We start from the raw sequence: 17,599 nt of genomic DNA on the forward strand, positions 1-17,599 counted from the left end.
TCAGTGCTTTGTGATGACCTGGGGGTGCCTGGGGGAGGCAGGGAGGGAGGCTTAGGAGGGAGGGGATATATATGTATATACATAGCTGATTCGCATGGTTGTACAGCAGAAACACAACCCTGTAAAGCAATTATCCTCCAATTAAAAAAATGAAAGTAAATAAAAATTTTCAAATTTTCAGTATTTCATGATACTCTACAAAACCAGGGTAAAACCTACCGATGTAAATTCTGAAGAGCACCCATGCAAGAGTCAAACCAAAAGCACACGTGACGTTGTTAGATAAGAATCTCCTTAAAATTTAATTGACTAAATGTATTACATTCAATATTCCATGGGTTTCTTCTGGACAAAGGGTCTGCATAAATACAAACAAGCCTCTGGGCCTTCTTCCCTAACCGACGAAGAGGAAACACAGGAGGCGAGGGTACACGGGACCCCTTCGTATTTACATTCTGCCTTTACTTTACAGTTCAGTGCCAGAAATATTTACAGAAAATACAATAAGAAAAAGGTCATGTCTTGGCAACATACCAAAATTCATACAAATTGTGTATATGATTTCAAGCAAATAATGATACTGTTTATTTTTTTAGCCACAACTGCCAAGCCCTTCAGAGGAGAAAGATGTTCTTGGTCACTGCAAGAGACAAGGACTTGGGAAACTTGGTTTGCTTCAACAAATATTTATTGGGCGCCTACTGTATGCAAGGCACTGTGGAATCCCAAATTATACCTTTCCCTCACCGTTAAAAAAAGAAAAGCATCTGAAAAAACATGAGTTGATATTCTGAGAAAAACACTATACAGTACATGGCTTCTTTTGCTACTGAGAACCCACAGTTTGATTCCATGTTAAATGGGTGGATTACCTCCAATCTCTCTATCTCAGTACAAGAGGTTGTCATGGAAATCCCTAAAACAGACCATCTAACACAACTTACCGCTTTATGTAAACATATAAACCAATTCTTTTTGGAAAAATATAATCAGAACAGGTTTTAAAACGCTGGATGAAGAACAACCAGCAGGAGTGTCAATCACCTCTGACACATTTTTCACTGTCCAGTGCGAGACATGTCTTTGAGCAAGACTTCCACTTTCTTTGGGTAAAGTTCTACCTTCCAATGCAAGTTAAGTACTCTTGAAGACCCTGCTTCTCTAAAAATCACTCTGCAGAACTCGACAAGTGCTTCCTCAGTGTATACAGGAAGTAACCACTCATGAAGGCCTCACATGTGCAACCTGTAGGGAACTGACGTTACTGGCCCAAAGACCTATTTTGTTTTATAAATGAGTCCAAAGGGCTGCCTCAGGGGAGCTGAGGACTTGGAAATGGAGGACAGCGTGCGTGCATGTTGTGTATATATTGCCAGGAAGGGAGGGGGGTCAACCCACCAGGTAACGATTCCTGTCAAAGGGCCAATGGGTAGGAGGGGGTCTTAGGAGGAAGCACTGGACAAAAGAGAGCTGGCTGAACAGGAAAACCCAAAAGCACTCCTCATTGTCCTTGGTGCTCTCAGGCAGACACGGGGAGAGAGTCCCTTCCCCTTCAAATGTGAGAAGGGACTACGAGGGGCTACCTGCCTCTGTCCCTTGGGTAATACATTCCCTGTCACCAAACGTGACATTCATCCATGCCCTGGTTCACCTGTTACAGCAGCAACCGAACTGTGCAAGCCAGAGACCCCCCAAAGGTTCTGAACCTCTGTTAGCAAACATCAAGTGGACTATTAAAGATTATTCTTGGGACTAAATATGCCCCTCTGGCATTATTCTACTCAAAGTGATTTTTACACAGGCAGTTGAGAGATCTCAGTGACCATGAACCTCACACCCACACTAGTGAAAGGTCTAAGGGTCCTCACCACATTCCCTTTTTAGGTAGATGTGATTTTGCGCAGAAGGAGCCAGCACCTGATGAGGTGTGCATACCCTGTATTCTGTGCTGAATATACTGGGGTTTCATGCCTCTGGGAGCAGCACAGCCCTGAATCCATCCCGTCTTCCCTGGAAGACCATAGAGTCTTCCAGATCATAACTGCACTCAACACAGTTGTTCACTGACTTATCAAAGCCATTAGAATTACAAAGAGTCATCCGAAATGAGAGCAAACTGAAGCATCATGAAGTCCACCACTAACACATACACCACAGTACGTTTTCCTGACCGCAGAACCATGCCAAATGTCAAAGTGTCATCTCAAGGGTCACACTGAGGAGGCATACCTACATCAGCTATTTTTAGCTTCTGGAATGTTACAAGTTGCACATTAATTTATAGCCTTCTTTGCCCACACCTATTAGAAAGAAGGGCCCATTTTCCCCCCAAGAAATGTCAATCTGGAATTTCCATGAAAGTTGTTCAATCTCACTCTATTGCTTAGTAGCTGGGCTACTAATTTAAGAGTAGAACTTCCTAATCATACATCCCCCCCCCCATTGCTACCATCTGGGAATATCAGTTTATTGCCCAGATTAAAAAGAAAATCAAATGTTATACCCTGAATGGAAACTGGAGTCACAGAAGGAGGAGGTTACCTTTACCTGAGCTTAAAACAAACATAAGAAAAAAGGTGAGGCAAACTTGGAGAGCTGCTATGCCCAAATTTCTTGCTCCTAGATATCATTATATACTTTTGGAATAGAAATATCTGCACTGGGAGTTAGGTTCTATACTATCCCCTGTTCTCTAAGTAAACTACCAAAATATCGAACCAAACAGCCCACTGTAGTCCTGACCTACAGAATCTACTGACATCAGAGTTCAAGTAGGAAATCACCCCTTACACAATTGTGATCATTCCTCTTTGGACTTTTAAATGTCACTTATCTTCTTAGCACAAAATAACCTTAATAAAAAAGAAAATAACATAAATATTCTTATGTTATTTTTAATAAACATAAGAGGAGAATGAGCAGTGTACACTCTAGCACTGTAACAGGAATCCTTGTAAGGATGTTCTGGGTCTGGCCACCTCAAAACATTTATCCCTGGCAGAAAAGTAGCAGCGAGGTAACAGAAGTATTTAAAAAACCTGGGCAGGGATTTGTCATGCCTTCAGCTGGCAAAGTCCAGAAAATATGACAACAGCTGTTTCTAAAAGCAGCCACCCCAGGAGGTTGTCACTAATGTTGGTCAATTATGATGAAATCCAGTAGCTCTCTGAGAGAGATCTGAATTAGGAGCGTTGAGAGGCTATTTCCTGAACCCCAAATTAGAATCCTTCATAAACTACTGCAGTTTCCTGCTTGGTCCTGAAATAAAAGACAAGGGATAAAACCAAACAATGTTTAAACCTGTGCTATGAATTTATATTTCTTAATATTTAACCAAGAAATTACCAAGGAATTACAAACGGTTAACCTGTCGTTTTGTCTCTGAGCTAGACAATAATGAAGACGGGGGAGGTGTCACTTCTGACTTTTAACTCCACAAACTCCATCTGTATCCCCGTTAAAGGACCAGGCCGTGCCTCCATTTCAGATCCGTTCCTGGGCTGCCCAGAAACTGAGGCCTTCAGACAGACCTTTGCAGTGATGAGAATAAGTTTTTGAAATCTGGAGAGAAACTATGAAATATTTTAACATCAGACTGAGCAAAAAACACTTCTGTCCCTTTCTGTCAGTACGATCGCTGGATGACAAATGAATGACAAATGGACCTACGAGTGAGCAGAAAGTTGAGATTTCCTTCCTTCTCCTCCATGCTAGCAACATGAGTCTTTAAATGTCCTGGACGATTCTGAGACAGATTTTAATTTTGAACACAACCTCCTAAAAAGTGAGGTATAAAACTATCTTAAACTTCTAATTTGCAAATTTGAAACTACCAATGCACATGTTTAACTGAGATGCATAAAAGCCTTTCTCCTCAAAAGGCTTGTATTTAAGTAAAATTGTCACTTCTGAAAGAAAAGTTTATGGCTAAAATGTGTATCATCATTACCAGCAGGAATATGATTGTGTCTGGGAGCCCATTTCACTAGAAAGCCACAAAGTCTTCTCTCAAATGGGTTTATAATGTGTCTCTTCTATTCTGGTGATTAAACAGTAAGCTCTTGGGGAGTGATTTATTTTTATAGTGATCACCTATCAAATTGCTTTGCTTTGATATTATTATAGCCCCAAACCAGAGTTCAATAGTCCTAGACAGACAGTGGTCTAAGAACTGCAGTTCTTGAGTCCAACCTCCTGAAAAAGTGAAGTGTAAAACTCTGGCTCCAACTGTTTGTTCCGGTACTTGTTGACAATGTCAGTGATCTTCTGTTTCCGGCGGACGTGTGGTGGGCTGTAGGAGTCACTCTCCAGTCTCTTTCTTCTACAAATATTAATTACAGTCTGCCTCACCAGAAAACCTTGAAAACAGAAGGTTTTCATTCAAATCAATGTGAATAAACAGGTAGCTAGGAGAACTATAAGTATTCAAGCGAACTATTTTCGGCAAACTCAAACTATCTTATTTCATTTACAAAACTTCTCACAGAGACAGATAAACTGTCAGAAGAAAGTAAGATAAATCTGTCAAAAGAAACACAATGATGAGGAAAAACAGAATCAAACTCAAGCCTGACAACCCATTTCCTGGCCTGGATTACAAACAAACTATATTCATTTTCCAATACTGGAAGTTTGTGATTTACAGTTCTGCTCGTACTTACTAGATTGAAGTACACTTCAGAACAGAACAAAATATGCTTCCTCTTATAAATAAGAGCCACAAGATTTTCTACATGTGGGACCTATTAAGTAATATCACCATTTCCTTATTTCTACTTCTGGTTCATAAAAATGTTAAATAAAAAGAAAAGAAAGAAAGAAACTTCAATCCTTCAGCTACATATGAGGCTTACCGAGCGCTCGCCTACTGACAATCATCCCGTCCACGAGAGGGATGACCATGTTAAATTTTCCAGTGGCTCCTTGAATTTTTATCCGGAATAATCCAGTGTTTAAAGGGTGGATGAAGATGACAGGAACTTCTTTTTCAAGAGCAGTAGATCTTAAGAAAAGAAAAGAACACTCCTTTTACTCTAGATATTCAAGAGCTGTAGTCCCCCATGTGTGATACAAGAATACCAAGGGAACTTCTGCCAGGCAGTGTTTAGATGAGCCAAGTGATCAGTCTGCTCAGAAATCTTCTTTCTGGGAGGCCTCCCACCAACGTCTGGCCCTACATGCCCATCACTTGGGTTACCCTTTTGAAGCTGACCAAAAAAAGGGCCTAAAATTGTGCTTAGAAAACCACTGGGGACACAGGGTGGAAGGAAAGGCCAGAAAAATACCTTGTGGGGAATAATCAATCTAGCAGCCAGCTGCGGGACTTTCACTTAGTTCCTCCTCCTTGTAGGGAACAAAAATGGAGCTAGCCAGAGGACAGGGAATTCTACCATGTTCAAGACTAGCACCTCAGAGCAAGTGGGAATGTAGCTGAGGCCCACTAAGGGAATCCCTGATATAATTTTTTAGGGGCTGGGGAAGGAGGTTGCTGCTGCTGCTGCTAAGTCACTTCAGTCATGTCTGACTCTGTGTGATCCCATAGACGGCAGCCCACCAGGCTCCCCCGTCCCTGGGATTCTCAGGCAAGAACACTGGAGTGAGTTGCCATTTCCTTCTCCAATGTGTGAAAGTGAAAAGGGAAAGTGAAGTCGCTCAGTCATGTCCGACTCATAGCAATCCCATGGACTGCAGTCTACCAGGCTCCTCCATCCATGGGATTTTCCAGGCAAGAGTACTGGAGTGGCTTGCCATTGCCTTCTCTGGGGAAGGAGGTTGGGAGCATCTTAGTCTGGGGCAGTTGCAGGTGTCCTCCTCAGCAGAGGTGAAAAACGGCTGAATCTCGACACAGCCAAAGCCCTCAAAGCCTCTGAACAGGCAACAGGTGCCAAGGAAAGCAACCACACCCATAGGAGACTGAATGACACATGTGTTGGGGATATGCCAACACATCTGGACATACCCATGTAACTCTTTGATGCTATTTGTCAGGGTTTTGGCTTGTTTTTGTTTTGTAACACAATGAGCCTTCTTTCTAAAGTGATTTTGACCAAAGCAACAGAGTCAATTTTTCAAGACATCGAGTAAAAATCCATCATATACTAATTCTGTCCCCAAGACAAATTCTAAACTTTGCTAAACTACTAGTAAAATACAAATTTTACAGTCCAAACATGTTACAGCACTTTTAACCTAAAAAGTTTAAAACAAACAAACAAATTAAAAAAAAAGCACAAGACACTTAAAAGTTCTCTTGTAAACTAGTTCAAGTAAAGTTTACCTCATGAAATCTATTTTGGTCTCTTTAGCAAGTCAGTGTCAAAAAAGGTTAAAAAGGAGTTAGAAAAACAGGACTGTTCTGTATTAAAAGAGACTGAAGGAATGAGTACTGGACACAAGGCTGAAATGGGTGCTGGTTTAAAGAAACCAGCTGCAAAGACTATTTTAGGGGAAATGGAGAAATTTGAATATGAACTGGCTACCAAATGAATACTGCAAGGAGATCCAACCAGTCCATTCTGAAGGAGATCAATCCTGGATGTTCATTGGAGGGACTGATGCTAAAGCTGAAACTGCAATACTTTGGCCACCTCATGCGACGAGTTGACTCACTGGAAAAGACTCTGATGCTGGGAAAGGTTGGGGGCGGGAGGAGAAGGGGACGACCAAGAATGAGATGGCTGGATGGCATCACTGACTCTGTGGACATGAGTTTGAGTGTACTCCGGGAGTTGGTGATGGACAGGGAGGCCTGGCGTGCTGTGATTCATGGGGTCGCGGAGAGTCGGACACGACTGAGCGAATGAACTGAACTGAACTGAACTGAACCAAATGAAATTAAGAAATTATGACTAACTTTATTCCTCTGATAATGTTATCTTTATACATTTGAAAAGTGTTAATTTTCAGAGGTGCATACTGATGTATTCAGAATGTTAGAAAATCTGCAGTTTGGATTAAGATACTTTGGCATAAAAAACAAATTTTAGGAATGATTTGCCCTATTCTAGAAATTTAACATGATAATGTTAAAATAAACCATCTTTCTAACGTTAGACTAAATTCATTTTATATGCAATATAAACCAGAACATGGAAAATAGAAGGAACTTGCTCAAAGCTAAAATATCAAGTTAATAAGCTTGATGTAAATTATTTGTTTAAACAAAAGACAAGACAAGCAAAAAGCTTTGTGATGATAAAGCCTGCACAGACACATTTTTACTATTCTGTTTTTAATCCATTTTTGTGCATGAGCAGCTAAAATAAAAATCTTAATATAATAAAGTTAGTATTCTGTTTTACTTAGAAATATTTTTTCTATTAAATGGCTCATGTGATGAGGATACTTTAACTGCTATCTATCCAGAATGTTTTGACCAGTTTAACTCCATTATTTCCATCTAATATTGCTACTCTATTATCACTCTTCATTAATACTTAATTGTCTCCACTTTCCCATCTTTCTTTTTGCCTCAGATAAATGTACAACAGCAATTAATTATGCCATTTAAAAATCCTTGCTAATTTGATCACCTTGTGCAATTATCTACAAACTTTTTTGATTCTTTCCCCATAATTATGTTTACTTCTTACTGTCTTCATCTCTTTTGTTTCATTAAAGTCATTATTTCTTAATTAAACTACAATTACCATATTATAAAAAATAGCTTTCTCTATGCTTAAAGTCAATATTGATAAACTTCAAGCCAAGTAAGGGAGTACCTCAGAGAAGTGCTACTATTTGCAGTAGTTTCCACACCAGTACTGATTTCTGTCATCAGGTCTGAGAGGGGGAAGTTTTCTGGAAGAAAATCATGGCATTACATTTAGTATCTCCCTTCAAGAAAACTGAATTTCCTAAACTCTTTACATAGCAGACAACAAATATATGGACTTTGCTCTCCTAAAACATATAGTCCTAAATATTCCTCACAAATTAAAAAAATAAATAAATCCCTCAAGGCATATTTTAGAAAGTTCATCTAAAGCAGAGAGTTTTTAAAGAATGTAATCTATAGTCCTGGAGGGCTTGGAAAGAGTTTTAGAAGTGTTAGAAAGCAACCATTACACTTTCCTATGAACTCTAAGCTGAATGAGATTCCAGGGTAAATACACATTTCTAATGCTCTTATGCAGCTTATATAAAAATCATAAGAAACACATAAATAGCAAAATCCCTAAGGACCAATTAATCTTTACAATGAAACAAGACTGTGGAAAGAGGGTGAGGAAGGTGAACTCCCTTCCCCTTTCCAGAGGTCCTGGGGTGACTGGGAGCCACATGAAGTGGGAACGAGTGGCCAGAAACTAGTATCTGCCATACCAAGAAGACCTAAAGGCTCTGTATCCGTCAAGTCTTCACGACTATGAAATAAGTGCTGGGTCACTCACTTAACAGATTAGTCACCTAAGGCGTAATGAAACCCAGGCTTCCTGAACTCCAGTCCCAGCTCTCGGCCACCATCTACGACCTATGCAGCCACTCCTTTAGACATTCAGCGAGTCACTGTCATCCACCAGAATCCTGTTTATGGACAAAGCCCTTGCACAATACCTATATCATCATAGCGCTCCACCCAGACTACAGAAACTCTGGTCTCGGGTCCGAGCGGAGGCACAGGGCGACCCTGAGGCAGCTTCTTCATTCTGGAACTGGGACTGAGCTGTATGAGGCAGAGAAAAGCAGAAGAGGGGGAAAAAAAAACTGGCTTAATAAAACTACAATCATACATTCATCAAGCTACCCAGTAATATAAGGATCAGGGCATGGGAAGTCACTTCTGGGAAAAAAGTATAAAATACATTTGCAAAAAAGCCATTCTTTGGTTCCTCTGTTTATCAAGTCTCAAACTAGAACAAGGCAATGAAGTCTAAAATGTTCAAATAAAAAAAAGATAAGCAATACTGAACAATTATAATTGACATTAATAAACACAAAATTTGCATGCTATGTCTTAATGAGCACTTAAGAGCATCTAAGTCTATCTCTGTGACCAGAAGGCAGTATGCTTTTTCCATCAGAGTAACATCACTGCCCTGCCTGGGGATCTTTTCAGTGCTGAATTCTTGTCAACTGCTTTTCCTGTTATCTACTGAGATAATGATATGAATTTTTTTCCCCCTTAGTTTGTGAGTAGTCTGCAAAGTATGTGGTAAATAAAAACAGGGTGCTTTACCAATCCTGCTCTTCTCCAAACTGTATTCTGTGAAATCTTTTTAAATGTAGCAACTTATGATTTTCAAAATCAGTCTACTTCAGAGTTTTATACAAGCTAACTTTTTTTCCTAAATCAATTTTAAAGGTAAAACCCCTCCTATATTCTTTTAAGCAAATACTTATATTAAAAATAATTTTAAGTGTAGAGAGGTCCAAATTAAAATTCTTTACAATAGAAGAAGGGCTTCAGACAAGTTTGCACAACACTTCTTTGGTCTTTATTATTTATTCTATATCAACTGTCTTACATCTGTAAACTGATCCTATACTCTTGCTAATTACTACTTGGTCATTTTCCAGTAAGGATTAGGAGTAACACGAGGGGAGAACACAGACAAAGACATAACATCCACTGATAAGGAAGAAAAAGGGTAAAACCAAATGCTCTCTTCCTGCAGTAGCTGCTGTGTCACCTCACTCAGTGCATCTATTCATGCATTATTCTTCAAAATGCTATCATGTGTGTTGTCAGACGGATGTTGAATTTTGCATGATTAATGCTATAAGATATACTATTGTACCTTTAGTGGCTATTTCAGGGACCAAATAATAACCTATACTTGAGAAGGAATGGGTGAAAGAACCAAGCATGGAACTGAAGTGACTAAACAGAGAAAAAAAACAAAGATGGAATTAGAGTGAATCATCTGTTGCAAGCTGAAAAGAAGAAAATCATGAAAATTTGATTTTAAACAATTAAGATCCTAATGAATTAGTACAGATATAATTATTCTCTGGATTAAAGTTAAAAGCTTTTCAGGTGTGATTCTATAATTACCTAATTACCTCCATTTCACTACAAATTTCTGGAGATTAATCAACAAAGTGACTTACCCTCTGTGAGGAATTAAGATTGTCTGTGTGATTAGGGAAAAGCTCAAGTGTCAGAGATGGCTGTTTCAGAATTCCTGGCATAAGATCCATATTTGAATCACTATCTTGGTCTGAGATGTTACTTTCCAATGAATCAGCTATAGGGTAAAGAAAAATATATATAAATAAAATACCTACTATTTCATTAGAGCAAATGTGTTTATTAAACTAGCTATGTTAACAGTACAACTTAAATTACTTAAGCAAAGCACTGCTTATAGAGCAAGGGTTGGCAAACCTTTTCTGTAAAGGATCAGGTAATAAATATTTTAGGCTTTGCTGGCTATATAGGTCTTTACTGCATATTCTTCTTTATTTTATTTACAACCCTTTAGAAATGTAAAAAACTTTCTTAGTGTTTTGAATTTGGCCTGTGTGCCATAATTTGCTGGCTCCAGCTCTACTGAATTGGTACAAATAAGCTGGGCCAGAGACACAAGGGGTGGACTCAGTCTACAGGGGATGGTTGGGGCCTGGCTTCTTGAATTAAGGCAGGAGATCACAGCCTTGACATGAAGGCAAACAGCTGCTCAGACATGACCTAGGGCCCTCCTGTCAGGGACACAACTGGCCCCAGAGAAGAGAAAGAGAGGAACCTCAAGTGCAAAATCAAGAGTCCAAGTACAAAGGTTAAGAGGCGGCCAAAGCAGGGTACAGGAAAAGTCATTAGCCTAGAAATGAGAAATGTGAAAGCATGATGTGCAGCATCCCATCCTATGGACGGTCTCATGGAGAAGGTGAAGTTTCCCATCTCCTGTCTGGTCAGGCACAAAGTAATGTACTTAATTTGCAAGAAGCAAAGGTTCAAGGCAAAATAAGACTAAGAATTCAGACTGAGAAGTAATGATCACTCCTGATCCTTGAGAGGAACACGCTTGATAGCCACCTTTTCCAGGTTGGAATTTCTCTACCTTGGTGTTAGAAGACCAAGCAGTTACCACCATGAGAGCCTCCAGCTGCAGGATTCTCTGGGGTTCCATACAAAGGCTCTCATATGGAAACAGGGAAGCAGGTGGGGGTTCACTCATTAGAGAGAGAAATGAATAAACTGAAAAACAGGGCTTCTATGTATTAGTTAAACTAATCAGATTTGTTGTTGTTTAGTTGCTAAATCATGTCCAACTCTTTTGAGACCCCTTTAGCCCACCAGGCTCCTCTGTCCATGGGATGTTCCAGGCAAGGATTCTGGAGTGGGTAGCCATTTCCTTCTCCAGGGGATCTTCCTGGCCCAAGGATTGAAACTGCGTCTCCTGCATTGGGAGGTGAATTCTTTACTACTGAGCCACCTGGGAAGTCCAATTAATCACATTAAAGACAGTTAAAAAAAAATGGGTCAAAGTGGATCTCCTTTGCTATTTAAAAAATATTATTAGAGAGTCAGTCTTCTAGTCTTTTACTACCTTCCTTTAGTTTGAGGAACTAACACCGCATACCTCTGCATTATCTAAAAGCTACCATGTCTTTGAAGCTTAAGAATGTCTCAGATGACTTCAGAATCTCTCCCAGTGAAGTAATACTGCACAAACCAGTGAATACAAAAATTGTTCCATACAAAAAAAACCAGCACCACAAAAAAAATTCTCTTACTTAAGGACTCCATAGGAGAAGGAACCACAAAAGCTATTTCCGTAAGGGCATCAGCATAATACAGCACCTTCTTCTGTCCATTGAAAATGCTAGCCCCAACATCTTCAGAGGAAATCACTTCATCTATGAATGAGAAACACTACATTAATGCTCTGAAAAGTGGGGAAAACCAGTATCACCCTGCTACATGAAATTTGAACTGGTTAATAAAAAGTGATAATAACTAGAAGGTACATTTCCAACATGAACTAATGTGTAAGAAGAATAAACTATAAATATTCATTAAATGGCTTAACACTAACTGTAAACCATAAAATCTTAATTTCACAGTTTCTGAAATTAAATCAGATCACTTCTGATTAGCAGGACCTTAGTTCATGTGTATCAGGCAGATTCAGGGAATTGTCTTTTTGGAAGAGGTAACAGTAATTAAAAGAGAGACCACCCCGTCCCTGTGAAGGGAGGTGGGGCAGATGTCTGTGTGTGTGTACGCCTGCCCGCAGGCATTTCAGTCCCTGGTCTCTCTACTGCTCTTCAGCATTGCTTTTGTGCCATTTTCTCCAGTGATCAGCGATATAATATGAAAATGTACAGGCAGCTTTAAGCATAGTATCTAAGTCAGCAAGATAGAATTAACCAAAATAACACTCTTGAGAGCTGGTATAGTTCTCCATTAAAATGAACACAGTGCCCTACAAATAATATGTAAAAGACCAACAACCTGACAAAAAATTTGGAAGAGGAAATAAACAAGTAGTTCTTGGCTAAGGAATAAAAATATGAGAAGACGTTGAAACTCAATCATAATTAAAAATAGAAAACTCCTCACCTAACAGATCAGAAGACTCCTAATTTGGTGAGGAGGTGGCAAACAAAGTTTAGACGAGAGTCTAGCAAACTTTTTCTGCAAAGGATCAGACAGTAAATGAAGCTTTGCATGTCATATGGTTTCTGCCATGACTACTTAAGTCTGCCATTGTAGTGTGAAAGCAGTCAGATAATACATGAACAAGTGTGGCTGAGTGCCAATAATCTTTACTTACAGAAATAGGCATGGGCTGTAGGTGCTGGCTCCTGGTTTAGATGTTGGGCGGGCATTGTGTCTACCATAGCAGACACTGTGGTTACTGCCCCAACACACTCATTCTACCCGCCTCCTCGTTCACATCTCTCTTTCAAGGTCATTCCACCTCTCTTGCCACAGCAACGGCTCACGGTGGTCTAATCACTGTGTATCTCTGGCTTTGGGAGAAGGGAGGTTCTGAGACTCAGCTAACCTCTCCTCTTTAGATTAGTGTGGTATGTGAATGGTTTAAGCCAGGAATGGCCTTTTTGCAGTGTGAGGAAAGCCAGGATGGGACCAACACATGGAAAACAGAGCTAAAAGAAAACTGCAGAGAAATAGAACAGGAGTGCTGATCAAATGGCAACAAAACTGTACACTAACCTCTGGAATTTTCAGTTATATGAGGCAATAAATGACCTTCAAAATCTAGCCCAGTTTGGGTCAGGTTTTCTGTTACTTGCAACCTTAAATATCCAAGTGATACATTTATACATTTATCAACGTGAAAAATGTGCAAATCTTTTATCAATTCTACTTGTGGGAATTTAGTTGATAAATACACTCAAGTGTAACTATTAAAGGTTATGTGGCAATTGAAATTAGAGCATATTCTCATATACTTTGATTCAACCTTGGTTGAAAGCAGGAGAAAACTATGTCACAAGTCACAATGGTATTTAATGGGAAACTTAAGAGCATAATCTTGCTGACAGAGGAACTCTGCTAATTCAAAGCACTAGACACAGGCATTCCCCACTCCAGAGAGGTATTATTAACTTTCCAGTGATTTCAAGAGCCCCTGGAACAGAAAGTTCCAGCCAGGTAGGGCAAAGGCCTTAAGTTTAAACTTATACTTGCTCTGGTCCTTGCTATCCTGATTATAGTTCCTCAGGAGGATTTGCATCGATGTGTATGAATCTCTCAAGTCAGTTGTTTACTACAAAGGTTTTTATATAATGTCCTAACAGCATAACCTTAAATGATAGCCACAAAGTCTAAAAAACATACTTGCTAGTAGAAAAACTATATTTATTAGACAAAGTATACTTGTTAGGAGACTACTGTTTGCTATAATCTAAATTTATTATAACATTGTTATAGAAAATGGAATTTGTTCACTCCCACTATAAAAAAACTTACCAACCTTATGATAATTAAGCCATTAACTTTATATTAGTTGTCATAATGTATGTATATAACATACATGTTTATATATATACATATATAATTATTCCTCATATTAACAGAAAATGTTTGGAAGATGATACAGTTATTAAGTGATCTCCTGTGAGGATGAGAGGAAAGAGACTTCTCCATTCCATACCTCTGCTTGTTTTTTTTTTTTCTTTCATTAAGACTACACATTCATATTAAAGGGGAAAAGTCAAGAGTAACAAAATAAGAAAAAACAAATGACCATACGAGATTTACCTTGTTCAGGTCCTTCACCATCATCGCAACTGTTAATAGACCAACTGGTGGAAACATGCCCAGTCCAGCCAGGGTGTTTGCCCACATCTACTGACCAGCCAAGGGAGAGCAAAAATTCTAGGAAATGTGGCTGAACATTTCTGGAAGACTCCACATTCTTTAAAATCTGAAATACATACCAATCATCAACTATAGTGAAGGAAACAAAAGAGCATATCAAAGTATCTTCAGACACTTTGAAGTGTCTGATGATTTTATAAATCAAGTCCAAGCTGAGAATAAACTGAGGACTATACATATGACTGCAGTTAAATATGCATGCTTCTGGGTTATATAGATCTGGGTTCAAATCCTGGTTGGGCTTTGGGCAAGTTTCTTAACCCTACTGTTTCAGTTTCTTCATCTATAAAGTGAGTAATAATGATGGCTGTGAAGATTAAGTGAGAAAATCCTTTAACTCTCTCCCTAGCAAAATAATTACTGAGCCAGACATGCTTACTAAAAGTAAACAAAAACACTAGGTCCCTGCCTTCACATAGGTATGTGATTATTTACTTACAAGTCTTGACAAATGCTATAAAAAGTACAAACCTGTTAAAAATTCAATAATGAATAGCTATAATTAATAAGTGAGTGGGAAAACATTCTTCTCTGGTTCAAAGAAGAGAATAACAACCATCCCAGATAAAAATGAAGGCTCTCTCCTCTTCACCAGGTACCAAATTTAATTCCTGGGCCCCAGAAAGAAAAGTCCCTTGTTCTAAAACAGTGGTTCTCATGAGGTGGATTTTGCTCTCCCGTGGACATTTGGCAATGTCTGGAAACATTTTTGACAACACAACTTGTGGGGCACTGCTGGGATCTAGTGAGCAGAGGCCAAAGATGCTGCTACTTGTCCTATTTTTATAGAACAGCTCCCCCAACAAGGAATTACTTGGCTCAAAACATCAACAGCGCTGCTGTTCCAAGTCCAATGCTAGAAGAAGGAAAATGAGAAATCCGCTACAAATCAAAAATGAAATGGGGAGAGAGGTAGTGTATCAAAATCACCTGGGGAATTTCTTAAACACGAGATTTTCTTAGCCTACTCCAGAACCTCTGTATCAGATCAGCAGAGATAAGATCCTGGAATTACTACTTTGAAGAGGTCTCCCAAGTAACTTTTAATGTAGCTAGCCCACAGATTACTGATGTAGTTCATACAATGCTAACCTAATGAAGTCAAAATATGGGGTTACATCAAATACTTCTCAATCCAGTGGGCATCACTGCCAGGCCTCGTGTCTTAAACATTTCTCTTCAGAAGTGTACCTTTAGTTTCCCATATCCCTTCATATTCTTATAAGTGCCAGGAAACTGATCTGACAGCCAGTTTTTGTTTTCCCCCAATTAATTATTTTATTCAGAGGTGAGACTTTTCAACAATTTGAAAATGTAGCCAAGATACAATATAAGTTAAATTCAACTTGCAGGCCACTGACTGGCAGCTGGAAATTCATCTAAATCTTCTCTGTGGGGCCAGGGAAGGCAGGACTCAGCCATTCTAAAGGAGGTCTCTGGGAATCTTATTGTTTTCTAGTCACCCTTGGTCCCTAAAAAGCTAAGGAAACTCAACTGGTGTAAGAATTAACTCAAGGGTTTGTGTCCTCTTCTATACGTAGGAGGAAAATGGCCCCACTACTCTCATATGAATCATTCATTAGACTTCCTTCAAAATAGAGCCCCACTCTCTGCATTTAATTCACTTCTACTGAGTATCTTTCAAAAAACTTGAGTCTACCGGTCTCATTCCTGGCTTCTAGTAGCCTCCCAAGCTCCAAACAAATTGAAACCAATAATGAATTTTAGGAAAAGGAAATTCTCTCTCACCTCCAGGGCCTTTATACATGTTGTTTCTTGATTAGTGACAACCACTTCCACCTTTTAACCTTACTGTCAATGTATATACCTCATACATTAGCTTAAAAGTCTTTTATTCCAGGAAGTCTTCTTCAGACTAGGTTAGGTTTTCATGTTGCGGCTCCTATAACATGTTCCTATCAGCACACTTTATCATGGTCGTGTGTTTAATCATCTGTCTTTCCCTCTACACAGTAGTTCCAGAAGTCCAGAAACCTTGAAGATCTTGTTCAGCACTATAACCCAAGCACCTGACAGCAGACACTTAGTATTTACCAAATCACTAACATGAAATGAGAAGAATTTTCTTCTTTTCTAGTAGTTTGCCAATAATCTGAAATGTGCTTCTAGTATAAACATTTTGTCATTCTGGTAAATTTCTTCAAGTGTGTTTAATCTGATTAGCTAATGGTCTTACAATGATTATAGTGAAACTCCAAGATAATACAGTCACAGTGCTCTATACGTGTGAATACATTCTATATTTTACACATCTTCCTTCGGTCTTCTCTTAGTCACAGTTGGTAACTACCTGTCCAATCCATGTTTCAACCATTTATCTCTGATAGACCCTTGATCTCCTGACATTTGTTCTCAGTACTCTGTTCTCACCTATCTTACAGTTGTCTTCATCCTTCTCCTAGTCTCTTTGTTACATGTATCTAACTGTGTTTTACTTATTCTGTTTTTATCCTTTACTTTATTTCAGATGTTCTTCCCCTACTGTGTTTGCCTTGACTAAAATTATTTCCTTGTGAAATTATCTGGAAAGTGAGTTCCTCAAGAGGAAAGGGTGTTATCACTTCTACACTTGGGCACATTGAGGGAGCCACAAGGAAGACGGTCAGTGAACAGTTGTTGCTGGGCAGTAAGGCCTAACTTTAGCTTTTCATGGTTAACTTTTGTTATTTTAGTTTCCTGTGTCTTAGGAATCTGAATTCCTTAAGGTAAGAAAGACATGCTCTAGCTCTTCTCTACATCACAGAGAGTCAAAAGACTCGAGGCTCTAGGCATTATAGTTTTCATTAACTCAGTTTCTGAACTGATTCACAAGAAATCTTTAAGGAACAAGAATAACTCACCTTCCACCACAGAGAAGTACAAGTCATGTAAATTTTTTTCAATTTACAGCATAAAAAATTACCCCCCAAATCCAGAAATCTTACCTCCTGGTTTGTTTTCTGACCTGGCTTCATATAGAAAATAAAAACTGTGTCAAAGGGACGACATGGCAAGAGATCCAGATACCCAATGTCATCAAAAAATCCAGGTATCGTGGAGTCAAGTGCAATAAGGTGAGGAGGTAGACGACTGTTTGCAGGTTCCTACCGCCAAAGGAAGAAAGGAGAAGGTATCATCTCTTTGCACTATTCTAATTATAAAAGCAATACTTGCTCATGGTTTAATAAACATTAAGTAAAAAAAAAAAAAATTTAAAAATGACAGGAATAAGCAGAACCATAATCCCAAACTACAGAAACTATTTAACATTCTTGTGTACTTCCTTCCAGTTCTTCTGCCTTTTTT

At 39.0% G+C, this 17,599-nt stretch overlaps 1 protein-coding gene across 5 annotated transcripts in view; it reads right to left on the reverse strand.

Moving 5' to 3' along the window:
- Positions 1–275: 275 nt before the first annotated feature.
- RALGAPB (Ral GTPase activating protein non-catalytic subunit beta) overlaps positions 276–17,599 on the reverse strand; it is a 93,998-nt gene continuing 76,674 nt past the window's right edge. For all 5 annotated transcript variants that reach the window (XM_055437250.2, XM_055437249.2, XM_055437248.2 and 2 more), the window contains 8 exons: positions 17,239–17,397; positions 14,174–14,339; positions 11,677–11,799; positions 10,051–10,187; positions 8,554–8,662; positions 7,722–7,800; positions 4,854–5,002; positions 276–4,358 (listed from right to left, as the gene is read on the reverse strand). In XM_055437250.2, the coding sequence (XP_055293225.1) occupies positions 4,165–4,358; positions 4,854–5,002; positions 7,722–7,800; positions 8,554–8,662; positions 10,051–10,187; positions 11,677–11,799; positions 14,174–14,339; positions 17,239–17,397 (1,116 nt within the window). In that variant the 3' untranslated portion in view covers positions 276–4,164. The remainder of the gene's footprint in view (positions 4,359–4,853; positions 5,003–7,721; positions 7,801–8,553; positions 8,663–10,050; positions 10,188–11,676; positions 11,800–14,173; positions 14,340–17,238; positions 17,398–17,599) is intronic.

This window comes from Moschus berezovskii, chromosome 15, assembly GCF_049115385.1.
Source record: "Moschus berezovskii isolate FMDL1 chromosome 15, NW_MosBer_1.0, whole genome shotgun sequence".
NCBI lineage: Eukaryota > Metazoa > Chordata > Mammalia > Artiodactyla > Moschidae > Moschus > Moschus berezovskii.